Source organism: Capsella rubella, unplaced genomic scaffold (genome assembly GCF_000375325.1).
Source record: "Capsella rubella cultivar Monte Gargano unplaced genomic scaffold, Caprub1_0 scaffold_4, whole genome shotgun sequence".
Lineage (NCBI taxonomy): Eukaryota > Viridiplantae > Streptophyta > Magnoliopsida > Brassicales > Brassicaceae > Capsella > Capsella rubella.
This window is the reverse complement of record NW_006238920.1, coordinates 6365381-6381010: the sequence shown is the minus strand read 5'-3', so window position 1 is coordinate 6381010 and position 15630 is coordinate 6365381. Positions and strand designations below refer to the sequence as shown.

At 30.4% G+C, this 15630-nt stretch overlaps 3 protein-coding genes across 3 annotated transcripts; 2 read left to right on the top strand and 1 right to left on the bottom strand.

Annotated features, from left to right (window-relative positions):
- Positions 1-954: 954 nt before the first annotated feature.
- LOC17888948 (protein NUCLEAR FUSION DEFECTIVE 4) lies at positions 955-2965 on the bottom strand. Its single transcript, XM_023784093.1, has one exon. The coding sequence runs from the start codon at positions 2785-2787 to the stop codon at positions 1066-1068; it is 1722 nt and encodes a 573-aa protein (XP_023639861.1). The 5' UTR covers positions 2788-2965; the 3' UTR covers positions 955-1065.
- Positions 2966-5970: 3005 nt separating this feature from the next.
- Positions 5971-8084, top strand: LOC17888527. The gene is made up of 7 exons (XM_023784747.1): positions 5971-6136; positions 6262-6348; positions 6522-6734; positions 6854-7012; positions 7300-7353; positions 7467-7610; positions 7696-8084. The coding sequence occupies exons 1-7, from the start codon at positions 5990-5992 to the stop codon at positions 8071-8073; spliced, it is 1182 nt and encodes a 393-aa protein (XP_023640515.1). The 5' UTR covers positions 5971-5989; the 3' UTR covers positions 8074-8084.
- Positions 8085-9175: 1091 nt separating this feature from the next.
- Positions 9176-11293, top strand: LOC17889498. Its single transcript, XM_006295794.2, has 7 exons — positions 9176-9443; positions 9547-9633; positions 9885-10094; positions 10189-10347; positions 10469-10522; positions 10641-10784; positions 10874-11293. The coding sequence occupies exons 1-7, from the start codon at positions 9297-9299 to the stop codon at positions 11249-11251; spliced, it is 1179 nt and encodes a 392-aa protein (XP_006295856.2). The 5' UTR covers positions 9176-9296; the 3' UTR covers positions 11252-11293.
- The last annotated feature ends 4337 nt before the right edge of the window (positions 11294-15630 follow it).

Below are 15630 nucleotides of genomic sequence, written 5' to 3'. Positions count from 1 at the left end.
ACTGCCGTATATATGGCTGACCAACGATTTTGTTTGGACAAAATGACCGACGATTAAATTGTTAAATTTAACATACATCTTTTCTTGATCTTTAATTAAATTGCTTAATCTGACTGCATATGTATGGGTCTCTGCCCTAGGCGGCTAGGCCCTATTGTGGTAGCAAGAATCGTTAAAACTTCAAAGGTTGTGAAAGGCCCATGCGGCCATGCCATGTTTGATTGGTACTTGTGTGAAAATGTCACGAAGCATGGCCATGTAATGATGATATAGACAAAAATTTCTTGGTGACGCCAACATAGGTGGGATTAGGTTTCAACACTCTCCATTATGCACATGGATAGTGATCGAACTTCAACAGATATACCCTAAAGGTTAAAAAAAGAAAACTATAGACACGCATTTGAATCACCCCAAATCTAGATGTTGTATCCACCATGTGCGATCACGTTACACATGAGAAGAAGAAAAAAAACCAAAAGTTTATTGTCTTTTGCAAGTGAATCTTATTATATAATGTGAATATAAATCTAAGATTAGTTGATAAAAATACATTTGAACCGGAGTTTCCTTTTTGACAACTTAAGTCCCAATACATATTAGAGACTTCTTCTCGAAAGAGAGACAAACGTGTCGTAGCTTTTGACTCTTATGACATGAACGTCCAAAATATTTCATGCTCAAAGGGACAAATATCTAATCGGCGTGCATTATCCATAGTTGGTGAGAGTGAGACATCCACGAGTGCTATACGACAGCTCTTATCCGATATTAACATTACAACTTGTGAACGTTTCGTTTTGGAATGTTATGACTTATGAGATTTATCCCATCACATGATTACTATTACCTTTTTTTTTAGTATTTTACATTGACCGACAAAACAAAAAGTGCTTCAACAACTTGTCCTAAACTAAAGAGAAATAATAAGCCAAGTTGAGAAAAAAAAAATAAGACTCTTTTCTATGAATATTATTCATCTATAATTTAAGTTACAATTACAAATTTGTTTGATAATTATTTACCAACAAATTTCAACAGCTTTTCTTGATCCAATGATCCAAATCAAGATTTTCTTGAATCCGAGATAACGATATCAGACTCGGATTCAGAACTCTCTCTAAACTTCTTGTAAATATCACCTTTGTAAAACTCTCTAGTCCTCATTGCTAGACCTAAAGACACAAGCGCTCCAAAGAACGTTACTGCAGCCAAAATCACAAAAGGCAACTTATAACATTGACTACCTATGCAAGTCAAGTCCTTTACATCTTTTCGGGTTAGCCCTCGTGCTGCTAGTTGCTTCAAGGCCTCTCTATCGTAAAGCATTCCCGTGACTCGAACGTTGAGGATGTATGAACCGAGGGGGCTAGCAAGCTGTCCACAATTGAACAATGTAGAGTAGTACTTGAGCCCAAAAAGTTCTGAGATAATGGCAAAGAGCAAAGGAAGTTGTGCGCCGAAAGAGAATCCCATTAGTATCGACGCGATATATACTGAACCGGGTATCGGGAAGGCAATGAGAAGGTGGCCAGCACAACTCAATAAAAGGACTAATGTCATCATAAGCGGCCGGGGTAATTTATACTTTGCCAGCAAGTATTCCGAGACAAAACCTGAAAACACTCGACCGAAGTAGTTCCATATGCTGACTAGAGACACAAAGGAGCTAACCGTGTGGTTCGGGTAGCCGAGGGATTCCCCTATCTGCCCGAGGTTGTCTACGGCTGTCAAGCTCGATCCTAAACCACAAAATGTAGCGACAAATAAGATTATCATGTCGGTGCTTAACAATGCTTGTAGTATGGTGTAATCTTCCCCTCTTGGCGGTGGAGAAAACACCGTCAAGAAACAAGATTTAGTTTCTTTCTCTTCTTGATCCACCTTCTTTGCGGTTTTGTCCTGATCAAGATCAAGTTCTTTCTTTGGTTTTTCAACCTTGACCTCACTTGGTTCTTCAACAGGCAACTTCTTCATGTTCCAAACTTCAATCTCTTGTTTAACCGAAACCGTAAGAGGTACAAAGAGCAAAACACAACAGACCGTAGCGCTCGCAGCATAAGCGGCTTTGGAGAAATGAACTTGCTTCTCAGCAATGTTCATTGCCATAAGAAACAAAGCCAAGAATATAGAAAGATAGAGGAATTGATAAAACACACTGAGCTCATTCCTCTGTCTCACAACCTTCTTCTCTCTTATCAAATACACAAACACTAGAGACACCGCAGCAGGCAACCATGCTATCAACAGAATCAAAGACTTTGAATCATTTCCATATATCGCAAAATAAAGCTGCGTCATGATTGCGCCACTTAGACCAACATAACCCTTAAGCAAACCAAGCATAACTCCTCTGCTCTCAGGGAAGTTCTTAACACAAGTAACCAAAGCTCCTGTGTTTGCAAAGTTCTGCGAGTTGGCTCCTATACAAATGTAAAGACACATTTGCCAAACCTTTGGCTTCGCGACTTTACCTGTGACAGTAAGCCAGATCATGAAGTAACCGACAAAGTTCATCGCCGAACCGATGGTAAGGACAAACCAAGTCGGTGTGACCTCAGCAATAAGTCCGGACAAAACTCCAACGTTTGCTCCAAGATCTTTAAAGAAACCTAAGAGGTTTAACGTTGTCTGGTCATAACCAAGTGTGGATTTAATATCTTTTGAGTAAGTCCCAAAGAGATAAGTGGCTCCAGCACAAGCCATGATGAGGAACGAAGCAAACACCATGAACCATCTTCCATTGAGTAGGTGAATCAAGAATCGTACGGTCTCGTCATTACCCATCTTAGAAACCAAAGGCTATTATCAAGATCTCTGTGAAACAGAGTCTTTTCAAGATTGAGGAATGGAGAAAACTATTGGGATGATCCAGAATGAGAGAGAGAGAGATGAATGATTAAAGTACACAAAAGATAGTCTCAGGGCTATAAAGTAGATAAGAGTTTTGTAATATATCTAAGTATCGAAGAGAGAGCTAACTTTGATGGAGATTGACCATTTTATCTATAGCCATAAGAGATAGAAAAGATTGACCATTTTATCTGTCTTTTCTAATTTTGTCTTAGGAATTAATCACTGTTTACAAAGATAATGAGATTAACATTAAAAGTTGAATTAAATTTTATCTTAATAAAAGGTCCACCTAATAGTGTACCACAAAATTAGAGTATCCACCTATGTTTAACTAACCCCTCTCCTTATAGAATGCCCATCAAAACAAAACAAGTTGATATTAATCAATGTATGAATAAAATATCTAATTGATTTATTTTTATGTTTTTTTAACCACATATGAATTTACATTTTGAATATTTTGGGACACAAAAATATCAAGTAAAATGAATAATAATAATACTAATAAATAATAATACATTTATAATAATAGATATAAGACTAGGTAATATTTTATTTGTAATAATTAATAACCGATCATTTTATTCAATATTTTCAGTCAAAAATGTATAAGTAATATTGATCATATTTGTTTTAGATTTTGTCAATTGCGTGAGTCCGACCATCAGAACAAACATCATGCGATACGAAGCAAAAACATTATAAGTTGTATTTATAAATTTTGAATTGTGTTTTTTTATCATATTTTATTCGCATATTTTTATCATAAATTTTTGTTTCAATAGTTTTTTTTTTAATTTTACAAACAGTTGTGTCTATTTAAATATTTACGTTTTTTGGACTTTATATCGTCTTCTTAGATAATTACCAAAACTTTTGTTCTTTGACACATTTTCTTTCTTTTATGATGAGTCTAAATAATTTTAATTTTAAAACACTATACTTATCAGTGAGTGGTTTCTCTTGTTAAACAAAGACCATACCATTGACACTTGGTACCTCTTCACTTCATATTTGTCGTTTTTGTCCAAAATAATACTAACTAGATTAGGATCCCTAAGTTTATATAATTATTATTTATTACCGGTATAAAGAAATAAAAATCAGATGATATGTGAAAATATATAAATTAATTATTATGGTTTTTTGTTAATTAATTTTAATTAATTTCTCATATATAATGTCAAATGTGAGAGAAATTATATTAAATGTGATTAAAAAAATTATAATATCGAAGAGTTTAACCATTTAATAATAGACTATTCGTAGATTATAACTTTTGTGATATATATATATGCAATCCTTTTTTTAATATAGTTTCACTCATAATTGTGTAAAACTAAATTAGCTCTTGATTTGAATATTTGTATCAGAAAAATTGAGGTACTTAGAATTAAGTTACTTTCTTTTAGTTTCTTGGTTTTGATTCGTAGGTTGAACTCCTCCGATAATGGTTTCCTCATATGCAAGAATTGAAACCTGTTATTTATGTTACATACAACGACAATTTTTTTGACTGGCCATTTATAGAACGAAGAGCATCTAATCACGTTTCCTTCATTGTGGTATTGCTTACATAATAATCTGTCTGCATGGACTATAAGGAAATGTATAATATCTACTCGAGAATTCTTCGTGATATTTTGTTGTGACCTTGTGAGTGTCCTCTGCTTAAAACTAGAATGGTAATTATGATTCTACATATTGTTTGTTTGCTTCAGTGAAGTATAAATTTTCATTTACGTCTATATACTAAAGTCTCCTTAGATTTGGCAAGGTGCCCACTCATCAACCAAACCTTGTTTCTATTCTCACCTCTCTTTCAGAACCTCCATTACTTCAGTTTCTTTCTTTTTTTCCCCTCTCTATATTTGCTTCAGTTCCTATCTCCAGGACATGATACATTGATACTAATGTGTTTTTAAAGTGTAATAATTCCACAATTGGCTAAGGTGAATGATTTAACATGGTATGGGTTGCAGTAGAAAATCCACACAAAAAAAAAAACACAAAACCCGTCGTCTACGTACCTCTACTGACTATTGTCGCATATCCTAATTCCTACCTTTCTTGATAGGAATTAAGATATGCGTTTGATGTTTCCAAATTATGAGAAAACATATTTGATTTACTCTTAGACATACGTATACATTCAATTAACATAATTATATTGGGTTTCCCTTAATTTTAAATATTTCATAATAATAAAATTTTCAAATACTTAATTTTGTAGACTACAATCTTATAGCACTATTTTTATATAATTTTATAGTTACAAAGATATGTAAATTTATCCACATGTATGTACAAATATATCTAAATTAATTGTATGTGTATACTTGCCCCAAATGATCAATAAGGAGGAATTTCAAAAATACACATTTTCAAATACCACTTAAAAAAAATATCCCCTTTTAAACTTTATAAAAAAAAATCACTAAAATTATTGAAATCCATCCAAATATGTATGTAAGCGTATAAATATATACCCACAAATTACTATTTTATGTGTATAAAGTTTTATATATCTTTCATAAATAGCATAAAATAACTTACAAAGACCTTTTAAAAACCTTTTAACACTTTATAAACCCATTTAAAAACTTTTGAAAAATCTTATAAAACTTGTAAAAACGATTTAAAACCTTTTAAAACATTATAAAATATTTGTATCGAATCTCTCAGTAGTAGTTATTATATAGAAGTATCTTATAATCCATATAAAACTTTATAGTTTTATATATTTAAATAGGGATATTTTTGAAAATTGGTAGAAAATTTATCTTTTCAAAAAGAGGTACACCAAAAAGGTTATTTCTCAAAAATTCTCAGTAATCTATATTAAGAAAAAATATAAAATTTCACTGGATATTATTTTTGCTTTTAATTCAGAGTCTTTCGCTTTTATTAATAAGAAAATCTAAGTATCAAACTTTTTTGCATTGATTTTTTGAATTTTTTTCCAAGACCTTTTTTATAGGCATCCTTTCAATAAAATGCAATAAATATCTGTAGATTGGGGTGGTGACTCAGCTATAGACAAATCACAAGGTTATATATAATGATCAACCTTTCTTATTATGTATTAAAAGGTTTCAAAACATATCTAAACGTTTCTGTGTGTTTTTAAGTCATGATCACTCGGATGATATTGAATTTGATGTTCAACATTCTAACCATAGTAGTGATAATCACAAGAAGTGAAAATTCCAATAGTCGTGATGATGAAATAGATCAACTCTTGAAGAAAATCAACAAACCTTTTCTTAAGTCTATTAAAGTAAATTATTAGTTTGCAGGATTTCACAGAGAGAATGATTACATCTAAGTATCTAACTATGTTTATTTTCTGCTAATTTTTAATTTATAGTTACGTGTGTAAATAATGGATTTTTTTTTGTGTAGAGTCCGGACAGAGATATAATAGACTGCATTCATATAAAAAATCATCCAATTTATGATCATGAATTATTTAAAAACCACACCATTCAGGTTCAAGATTTTTCTTTCATATCCTGTTCTTGTTTCCAAAAATAATAATTAGATACTACTTCTAATTTCTACAAATAGTAAATAATGTTTATTATAAAAACACAAGTATAATTAACACCAATCTAATAAACACACTAACATGGTGTTTAATAAGCGTCATTTTTTTTTCAAAGATGCAACCAAGTTATGTCCCACAAGGATCAAAAAATGGATCTACAAACACCCAAAACCAAAGTATGTTGACGCAACTCTGGACAATCAATGGTAAATGCCCAAAAAACAGTATCCCAATTAGAAGAACGAGAAGAGAAGATATTTTACGAAGAAGATCGGTGGAAAAATATCGAAAACCTGGTTTTAACGAGGATCCTGGTCTCTCACATGAGGTATACATATATTATTCAATAACCATTTGAAAAGCAACTATTATCATATTTATTCATATATATATATATATATATATGAACATCTCTTAAGTTTATGATATGTCCATGTGCATATATAGTATGCCATAATTAAAGTGGATGGAACATTTCATGGAGCCAAAGCGGATATAAACGTGTGGAAACCTTACATACAAACGCCAAAAGAGTTTAGCCTAGCGCAATTGTGGCTTACAGGTGGCCCTAACTCAGAACTTAACAGCCTTGAAGTTGGGTGGCAGGTGCGTACTTTACTTTTTCAGCTACATTATATATATATATATATACTAGTAAAAAAAAATTCTATAGCCACTTGAGTATTCGTGGCTATGACTTAATATTCGTGGATATAGCATCGTACCTTAAATAATTCGTGATTCTTTTTAAATAAATCATTTTATAGCCATAAATTTTCACGACTGTCAAGTGGTTATAGATATTATTTTTTTTACTAATATATATATTTTCCCAAGTGTATATACATATATTCTTATCTTTTTCTTATTTGGTAACCTATTTTTCTAATCAGGTTTATCCGGAACTTAATGATGACGATAACCCTAGACTTTTTATTTTTTGGACAGTGAGTTAAATGTTTTTACTCATGTTTTGGCTCTTTTTGTTTTTATTTTTGCACGAACATGTGCTTATAAAAGAAACCTTTTCCTTTTGTTTTTCTTCGTAACATGAATATAGAACGATGGTTACAAGACAGGTTGCTACAATCTTGACTGCCCAGGTTTTGTTCCTGTGAACAGAGCAGTTGTCGTAGGTTCGATTATTAAACCGGTTTCCACCTTGCGTGGCAAACAATATCATATTACAACAACTATATGGAAGGTTAAAACTATATTTTTTCATCATATAACTTCGAAAAGTAGGATTAATATATTGAAACTAAAAATGAAATGTTATATTATTATAGGACCCTCATACAGGGAATTGGTGGTTAAAACTGAGTGAAAATACAGTTTTAGGATATTGGCCTTCAAACCTGTTTAAACATCTTCAATATGGTGCAAATGGTATTCAGTGGGGAGGAGAAATTATAAATTTTAACGATGATTCACGACACACGACAACTAAAATGGGGAGTGGTCATTTCGCCGAAGAAGGATATAAGAAAGCTAGCTATTTTAGGAATCTTGAGATCATTGAGGAAGATGACAGATTCAAACTGCCTGAGAAAGGTTCTTCTTATGTGACAAAAGCGAGTTGTTACAATGTTAGGTCTTCCTTTGATAGTAGATATGGAATTAATTTTTATTATGGAGGTCCTGGCCGAAATCGAAATTGTCCATGACCATAAATATATGTGTTTTTATATATAAGTAAGTATGTTGTTTACCACCATCATATATTATCTATGCGAGTATGCAAATAAGTAACATTATTGATATAATCATTTGTTTCGAAAGGATTTATGACCTTGGGAACTCTATTTCCTTTTTCTTCTTTAGATTTCTTGCAAAACCATCACTAACGTGAGATATAAAACAAAGATACAGACTTGAATCTGAGCTGAACACTGCTACGTACACTTTTCATTTATTGTATCAATCATTAGGAAAAAATAGGAGCATATGCACTATATTGAGACATGGAGACATTTGGAGCCTTATGAGCTGAAAGAGTACTATGGAATCAAGCAATGAGAAGTAAAAACAGATCAAGATCATTAATGAAGATTGCAAGAACAAGTGAAGAGAATTAGATGATCAAGAGGAGAAGAAATGTGATCGAACTCTAGGTCGACTGAGAGCTCGATCAAGACCTAAACTAGCTACGGACAAGGCTGTGATGATCTAGTGACTAGAGAGCATCAAAACAATGAGATCAAACTTGGAGTCAATTACAAGACTAATATCCGACAACAATAAGTTCGCCTGTGTATCTTCACAAGAGTTTGACTCTAGTATGTTCCCAAATGAGCTGAAGAAAATAAAATTGATTCATATTATATATAAACGTAGACAATGCAGTTAATGTGATTATACCAGTTTTCTCATAATTTACATATTTAACAATAATATAGTAGTTTTTAAAATACTTAAAGTTTGTACAATACAATTAAATAGCATTATTTTCAAATAATCACATAGTTACAGAAATATGTAAATGTTTTAATCCACATGTATGTGAAAATCTATATGACTAAAATAATTGTATTTGTATGCATATCCAAAATGTAATCATGAAATAATCAATTTTAACAAAAAAAAGAATAGACAATTTAATTGAATATCATTTTGCTTTTAAATCAGATTTTTTATTTATTTTATTAATAAGAAAATCTAAGAATTAAATTTTATTGCAATTTCTTTTGTACTATAGGGCTCTTTTCAATAATATACAATAAATATGTATAAAATAATTAATCACTAGGCTATAGTTTAAGACCCCCATCTAATATATTACCAAAAAAAAAAGAAAAACATTTCATATTGTATGTATATAAAGGATTCACTCTAACAAGAATAATCCCTTCAAAACATATCAATTTTTTTTTTTGTGTTTTTTTTAATCATGATCAATCAGATGATAGCAAATTTTGTGCTCAACATTCTAACCATATCAGTGATAGTTACTAGAAGCGAAGTTTCCAATACTCATGATGATGAAATAGATAAACTCTTGAAAAAAATCAACAAACCTTTTCTTAAATCTATCAAAGTAATTTTTTTTTTGTTGGATTTCATGGAGAATGATTACATCTAACAACATTTAATTTTGCTAATTTTTAATTTGTATGTGTAAATATTGTAATTTTTTGTAGATTCCTGATGGAGATGTAATAGATTGCGTTCATATGAAGAATCATTCAATTTATGATCATCATTTATTTAAAAACCACACAATTCAGGTTCATAAATTTTACTTAATCTTTTATCATTAATATAATTTAAAAATAGAGTTCAATAATATATATATATATATATAGTATTCTTATTTCCAAAAAATATTTAGATACTACTTGTAAAAGTTTTACAATAGTAGATAATATTTATTAAAAAATTAATACAACAACATTATAAATATTTGAACTAAAAATAATTGGGTTATCATATATTATGTTTAATAAACTCCATATTTTCAAACGTCATTTTTTTAAAGATGCAACCTAGTTATGTTCCAGAAGAATCAAAAAATGAATCAACAAACACCAAGAACCAAAGTATGTTGAGTCAACTCTGGACAATCAATGGGAAATGCCCTAAAAACAGTATCCCGATTAGAAGAACTACAAAAGAAGATATTTTACGAAGAAGATCAGTTGACGTATATGGGAAAACAAATCCCAATGACAACCCTAAATTTCATGAGGTGCATATATTATTCAATAAGCATTTGAAAAACAATAATTATTACCTTATTCACATATATGCATATCATATTACATGTGTATGTACATCTATAGTATGCTATAATTAAAGTGGATGGAAAGTTTCATGGAGCAAAAGCGGATATAAATGTGTGGAAACCTTACATACAAACACCAAAAGAGTTTAGCTTAGCACAAATGTGGGTTGCGGCTGGCCCTGACTCGGAACTTAATAGCATTGAAGTTGGATGGCAGGTCTTACTTATATTTTCAACTATATTTTCATTTTTGCTAAAGATTTTCAACTATATTTTCACTAGTGTATACATATTTTCTTATATTTTCATTAATTTTGTATCCTATTGTTTTTAATTAGGCGTATCCGGATTTGTATGCTGATGAAAACCCTAGGATTTTTACTTTTTGGACAGTGAGTTAAATTTTTATGCTCATGTTTTGATTCTTTTTCCTTTATATTTTTTTGCATGAATATGTACTTATAGAGGAAGTTGTTTTCTTTTTGTATTGTTTCGTAACATAAAAAATAGGCTGATGGGTACAAGTCAGGCTGCTACAATCTTGATTGCCCAGGTTTTGTTCCTATCAACAACGCATTTTTCGTAGGTGCAACTATAAATCATTTTTCCACCTACGATGGCCGACAATATCATATTTCAACACTCATATGGAAGGTTAATATAGTTAATATAAAATATAAAGTTTAAATCTACCATCGTATTACATATTAAACTAAAAATTGATGTTATCTTATTGTATATAGGATCCTCATACAGGGAATTGGTGGTTAAAATTGAATGGAAATATAGTTGTAGGATATTGGCCTTCCATACTATTTAAACATCTCAATACTGGTGCAACTGAGATTCAATGGGGAGGAGAAGTTATAAATTTTAATGATGGTTCAAAACACACGACAACAAAAATGGGGAGTGGGCATTTCGCTGAAGAAGGATTTAAAAGAGCTAGCTATTTTAGGAATCTTGTGGTACTTGATGAAGATGATAAAATAAAACGACCTGAGAGAGGTTCTTCTTATATGACGAAAGAGAGTTGTTACAATGTTAGGTCTGGCTATGATGTTATATATGGACTTAATTTCTTTTATGGAGGTCCTGGTCGAAATCATAATTGTCTATGACCGTAAATATATATATCTTGTAGAAGTAAGTATGTTATTTACCACCAAGTATTTATGTGCTTATGCAAATAATTTTAAAAAAAAATTAGTCTTGGAACCATACATATATAGTATAAGCTAAAATCATCAGGATCATGTTTATTGAGTTAAGTTTATTTATTTATTTATTTAAAGTTTCAATACATTACCTTTTTCTGTAATCTTATTGTTTTGGTAAGAAATGTGGATACTTCCACATAGTTGAATTTGTTCGTCAGTGGAGAAATATTTATGTTAAGAAAAATCAGAGAATTTAGAGTAGGTTGCATAGTAGACTGGACAAAGAGCAACTTCTGATATATAAGTAGGAGTTAAGTTATGAGTCTTAGCAATAAGTGGTCTAGGGTCTAATATAGTATTTGGTGATAAGAGTTTTGAAGAGAGTTACATAAGGAGGTTTGAGATCTTCATTGTGCACGAGACCATTAGGGATCAAGAGTTAAGTAAGAAAGAACCTTACCTACGTGACCATAAAGAGTTCCAAGATACCATAGAGATTGAACCAGTTCTATAGTGGAATGTCTGGTTATCTAAGAGAAATAGTTGATGTGAATGAAGTCAATTTTTAACAGTTTTTAGAGTCATTTTATTATCTATCTATTCTTCAGTCTTTTGTCGAGACTTTTTTCGTTTTTGATACTTTTTTTTTTGTGTATTTGTGGGTTATTGGATATACTGGAGTGCAAGACGTATAAGTAACATTGATCATATATGTTTTGGATTTTGTCTGTTGCGTGAGTCCAGCCATCAGGACAAACATCATGCGATACAAAGCAAACACATTACAAAGTTGTATTTATTCATTTCAAATTGTGTTTTTTACCATATTTATTTGCATTTTTCTATTTTAAAGTTTTGTTTCGATAGTTGTGTCCATTTAAATATTTATGTTTTTGGACTTTATATATTTTCTTCCTAGATAATTACAAAACTTTTGTTCTTTGACACATTTTCTTTGTTTTTATGATGAGTTTAAATAATTTTAATTTTAGGACACTATACTTATCATTGAGTGGTTTCTCTAGTTTAACCAACGCCAAACCATTAACATAGACCATTGCTGTTGTGTCCCATCAGAAAACCTCTCTCGGTGGAAGGGCATTTGAGATCTTCATTGTGTGCTAAACCATTAGGTACTTGGATGAACATGAACCCATACTTGTTAGCGTTGGTCAATTATGATGTGTCTATAATTATTGTGAATGAGGATCACCTAGTGAGAGGCTCATTGATATATTGTGATTTTATTTGTTTTAAGTCTTTGTTTTCTTTTTTTTTTTATTTTATAATTTTTATTGAGTCAAAATGTGTTTTCAGAGTTTTCTAATTCATTATATAATGAAACTAAGAATGAATGTTATATTATTATAGGATCCTCATTCAGGAGATTGGTGGCTAAAATTTAATGAAAATATAATTGTGGGATATTGGCCTTCCATCTTGTTCTTGTTTTTGTTTAACCATCTAAAAAGTGAGGCGACTCAAATTAATTATATATTCATTTACATCAGGTTTGGTTTTCATAGGTCATCTTGACTATGGTGTTATGAAAAGAAGAACCAACCCATACAAAATCACTAAACGTTCTGCTAAAAGAAGGGTGTCATTAACTTAAGCACCATGGCCTATGGGCCTCAATGTTCCAATGTTCGTGTTAACATTTTTAATAATAACAAAACAATATACAACACAACTTTCAACGATACAAAAACAAAACAAACGTACTTTATTAGATTAATTTCGCTAACCACCCATCCATTTCTACAGATTTATCATGTTAATATTTGATTTATTTTTCCTCTTTAATATTATATTATTGTTCATGCATTATGTCATTTCAACTTAACCAAGCAACCTCTTGAAAGTGACTTTATATCTTTTCATATATTATCTGATTTTTTAAATATAAAACGTAACATGCGATTGGTCCGTAATGCTAAGTTGCTAAATGCTAACACTAAGCAATGTATGCATACATTATTTAAATGCGGTCGGTTTGATAAGTTGATAACCAAACATGAGACTTCTTAATTATCCCTTCATTTTGCATAAACAAAAGGTGTATAAAAAAGGAGTGGCTCGTAAAGTTTTATTATATACCTACACTAAGTATTACATAAAAGTTAACAAGAAAAAGTATTTACATAAAAGTTAACAAACAAAACTAGTTGAAAAATTGAGGATGTATACTAGATAACGTAAGTAAAATCATGGGACATCGACAAGAGTCCAATAAGGACTCGTGGTGGTGGTAAGCACTTGTACAAAACTAAAGATATACTAAGATGGCTGAGAGAACCAGAAGTTAGATATCCTTGATGCTTACGGAAACGGAGAGGTGCTTGTTTTGATTTCTTCTTTGACTTATTCATTTTTTTATCTTTTGAGCCAAATTTAACATTTTAATGAATTGAACAAATCGCATTCTTATCAAATATTTTTGTTATGAAAACATCACATCTCATCGATGTTCTTATACTTCCACATACTTAGCTTGCTGACTATACGTTCTTATCTTGGGTTATAGGGTATAGAGAAGCCAAAGAAAATTAGCTGGCGAGTCATTTTCTAAGTGAATACAAATCTATTTATTTCAAACCACTAATATTGTTTAGTGATATACTAAAGCATTTTTATAAGTTTGGCTATAAGTATAAGCTTCTTATAATTAATTAAACCTAATTTTTGTTTATATATTCCTACTTCTCATGTTTTCTAACTTAGTTTATATTATGTTAGAATTTTTGTGACATAAAATCTAAAAGTTATAACATTAAAAAAAAAAAAAACATGTCTTAAGTATGGTTTTTCGTTTATATTTCTCTGATTTTTGGGAAAAAAAGAACAAAAAGTGATTGTTCAAAAATGGTCATTGGCTTGAGTACTAGTTTATTTAAATCATATTCGTTTTAGTAAAAGAACACTAACAATATTTGGTGGCTACAAATGATTCGAGTTGGGTCCATTATCTCTTGCCGTGTACGGATATAAGACTCAAACCTAATCTGATCAAGGATAAGGTTTTATAAAATTTGTGTTTTAAATCATTCCTTTTTATTTTTATTCTTTTGAACAAAATTGAAACCATTGTCCAATCCTGAATTGTAGTACCTTTGCTCGTTCATTAATATGTGACAAAAAAAAAAAAATACAAGAAAAGTGTGCCATGTGTGTTAATGTAAAAGATGTTAATTAACATTACACTAAAGAGTTAAAAAATCTTTATGTAGTAAAAATGTGGAAATACTTGTATGACAAGGTAGAGTATAAGATAAATAAAGTTATTGGAATATATCTTTGAAAGATAAACGCAATGACACATAACAAACTTACGTATTTCACACAAACACACGATCAGTTTGGGACCAAACCAAGTGCAATTTCACTTGGTAACACAACGAATCGTATTCCACGAACAATCATATGTAGTCGCCTAACACATACATATTCATGTTTCATTTCTCTTCTGCAAAAAGTTTTTAAAAAATCTTTCAAAATATTATCATGTAATTATTGTTCTTTCAATCATTTTTTTTTTTAACTAGGAAGTTCGGATCATAGACAGTAATTCTCCAAGTGTCCGGGCGGGTAAAAACCCCTAACCAAATGGATATATCTAGTGTTAATCTATGGTTTATAGAACTCTTTCTCTAATTTTTATATATATTTATTGTATCTTTTTCCTTATGGTCCTTGTACCGATTTTGTTCATCCCGGAGTTCGTTGTCGTTGTGGCACCTTTTTTTTATTTCGATATAATCGTGAAAGTTATATATAATACCAGAAATATTATTTTTTAAAAAATTTATCTGGTGATTGTGTTTGAAGAGAATATATCTCTGTCCTATACCAAGATCACTTGTTTTTTTTTTTTTTAATCATGTTTCCTCTTTAAAATATTTTGTTGAAGTGAATGAGCCTCACAATCTAACATATACTTCAAAACTTACATATTAGGTTTGAGAGAGTCCGAAAATATACTTTTCACATAAAGCTGTTAAGTGTCATGCTTATTACCTTTAACAACTTTACAAAATATGCAAAATTGAGTCATTGTCACTTTGAGTTGTAATAAGTTTTTTTTTTTTTAAGATTGTGTCTCCTGTCTTTACGTGTATATAATAAAATTTTATGCAACTTTTTTTTTATTTCTAACATGTATATAAATATCTCCTACGTATAAGACTTGGAAAAACTCCTAATATTGTTTTCATTAATACAAAAATATACGACTTTTGAGTTTTGGCATATGAAATTTATAATTTAAAAAGAAAAATCCATAAGAAAACAATAAATAGACACCAAATACAACAAAAATAAAGAAACTTGAATGTTTTAAT

Coding starts and splice junctions, on each gene's coding strand:
- LOC17888948 (XM_023784093.1), bottom strand. CDS start 2,787: ATGGGTAATGACGAGACCGTACGATTCTTGATTCACCTACTCAATGGA.
- LOC17888527 (XM_023784747.1), top strand. CDS start 5,990: ATGATCACTCGGATGATATTGAATTTGATGTTCAACATTCTAACCATA. Junction 6,349..6,521: donor TTAAAAACCACACCATTCAG/GTTCAAGATTTT, acceptor TTTTTTTCAAAG/ATGCAACCAAGTTATGTCCC. Junction 7,013..7,299: donor GCCTTGAAGTTGGGTGGCAG/GTGCGTACTTTA, acceptor TTTTCTAATCAG/GTTTATCCGGAACTTAATGA.
- LOC17889498 (XM_006295794.2), top strand. CDS start 9,297: ATGATCAATCAGATGATAGCAAATTTTGTGCTCAACATTCTAACCATA. Junction 10,523..10,640: donor GGATTTTTACTTTTTGGACA/GTGAGTTAAATT, acceptor CATAAAAAATAG/GCTGATGGGTACAAGTCAGG. Junction 10,785..10,873: donor TTTCAACACTCATATGGAAG/GTTAATATAGTT, acceptor TATTGTATATAG/GATCCTCATACAGGGAATTG.